Source organism: Terrapene carolina, unplaced genomic scaffold (assembly GCF_002925995.2).
Source record: "Terrapene carolina triunguis isolate 2854851 unplaced genomic scaffold, T_m_triunguis-2.0 Scaffold32713, whole genome shotgun sequence".
Classification (NCBI taxonomy): Eukaryota; Metazoa; Chordata; order Testudines; family Emydidae; genus Terrapene; species Terrapene triunguis.
Window position 1 is genome coordinate 1 of NW_020697064.1, and position 2,098 is coordinate 2,098.

General features: G+C 58.1%; 1 protein-coding gene across 1 annotated transcript; it reads left to right on the top strand.

The window, feature by feature from the left end:
• Positions 1-3: 3 nt before the first annotated feature.
• On the top strand, positions 4-1,340 carry LOC113409354 (sulfotransferase family cytosolic 2B member 1-like; the record flags this gene model as incomplete). Its single annotated transcript, XM_026663151.2, has 4 exons — positions 4-64; positions 366-460; positions 804-981; positions 1,203-1,340. Coding segments are annotated over 4 exons (444 nt in total), but the record flags the coding sequence as incomplete, so codon positions are not given.
• Positions 1,341-2,098: the final 758 nt, after the last annotated feature.

Sequence of the window (2,098 nt, forward strand, 5' to 3'; positions counted from 1 at the left end):
CTGCTCCTGTTCAAGGACCCTGGCTCACTGGACTCCTTCCTCGAGGACTTCCTGAGTGGGAACGGTGAGCAGCACTCAGGTGCCACTCTGGAGCCGGACACCTGGGTTCCAAGCAAGTCACAAGTGCTTTGAGATTGTGCCTCCCCAGCCCTTTGCCCAGGACCCGGCACAGCTCAGATCCCCCCTCCCCAAACAGCCACAGCACAACCAGGGGTCTGTAAACACCACAGACGTCCAGCCCACCCCTCCTCCCAGTGCCAGGATAGAACCCAGGTGTCCCAGGCCCCTGCAGTCCCCAGCAGACCAGGGTGGAGGGGCCGGGTGGTGCCAGCTCTGGGGTCACCATGCCACTCTCCCCTGCACAGTGCCCTACGGCTCCTGGTTCGACCACGTCACCGGCTGGATGGGGCTGAAGGGCAACGAGAACTTCTTCTCCATCACCTACGAGGAGCTGCAGCAGGTAGGGAAACCCTGCCCTTGGGTCATGCCCACACATAACTCCACCCCCTGGGGCCACCCACACATAGCCCCGCCCCTGTGGACACACCTACACTTAACCTTGTCCCTGTGGCTATGCCCACATATAATCCCGCCCCCTGGGGCCACGCCCACATATAACCTAGCTCCCTGTGAGCCAAACTCACACTTAACCCTGCCCCAGGCAGCCAAGGTAGCTTGTGGCCAAGGCCCTCTGCCCTCAGAGGCGTCTGTTTGTCTGGACCCAGTGGGGAGCAGAACCTTCCGTGTGGGGAAACTGAGGAACCCCAGATCCCACCCTTCACAGCAGCGGGTTTCTCCCTCAGGATCCGTGGGGCAGCGTGCGGAGAATCTGCCACTTCCTGGGGAAGGAGCTGAGTGAGGAGCAAGTGGCCGCGGTGGTGAACGCCTCCTTCCAGAGCATGAAGGGGAACAAAATGTCCAACTACTCGCAGCTGAGGGATGATTACATGGACCACCAGAAGGGGGATTTCCTGAGGAAAGGTGAGTCCAGGTTGGGGGCTGCAGGTCAGGATTAAGGGGCACTGGCAGAGTTGCATGAGGCAGGGCCAGGAGAGCTGGGGGCTTTAGGTCAGGAGTGAGAGGCATGGGCAGAGGTTGGGGGTGCAGGGGCTGTGGGTTGGGAGTGAGGGGCATGGGCAGAGGTTGGGGGGGCAGGGCTAGGGCTGCAGAGGACGCTAGACCATGTCCCCTGTGGTTTGCAGGGATCTGCGGTGACTGGAGGAACCATCTCTCGGAGGCACAGAGCCAACGATTCGACACCGTTTACCGGGAGCAGATGCAGGGTCTGGGCATGACCTTCCCCTGGGACTGACAGCCCCGCGTCCGCCACATCTGCACCCGCAATACACCGGCCCTGTGCCACCCACGTGCTGCTGCTCTTACTGTGCCCTGGGAGATGCCCCCTGGGGCTGCATCACTGGGCTGGGGTGTGTGACCAGCAGGGGGCAGCACCCACCCATGGGCACCCATAGGGCAGATCTACATTTTTACTAATACATGTGAAGAAAGGGTTAGGGTTACTAAGAACAAAGCCAGACACTGTAAATGTTGCCTTTGCCTAAACCCGATGGGTTTGTTAGTATAATGGGAATGGATAAGAGCAGTTCAAGTGTTACTGGGCATGGTGGGAATGTATAGACTGGGGTAGGCCACGTTTCAGAAGCGGTGTGCCGAGACTTCATTTATTCACTCTAATTTAAGGTTTCATGTGCCAGTAATACATTTTAACATTTTTTTTAGAAGGTCTCTTTCTATAACTAAACTATTGTATGTAAAGTAAACAAGGTTTTCAAAATGTTTAAGAAGCGTCATTTAAAGCTAAATTAAAATGCTGATCTTACGCCACCAGCCTGCTCGGCTTGCTGCCAGACTGGGGTTCTGTTTGCCTAGGCTGGCAGGGGGCTGAGTAGGGCCTATGGCCAGGACTCTGCCCTGTGGGAGTAGGGGGTGTGTGTGCGTGGGGGGTGGGGGTGGGTGTTGGTGTTGCCAGGGGGCTAGAAGGGATATGCCCTGTTCCACCCCCAGGCTCCGTCCCGACCTCTCTCTGGGTCCTCTACGGAGCTGTGTGCATGCTGCCCGCTCTTCCCCCTCGCTAGGG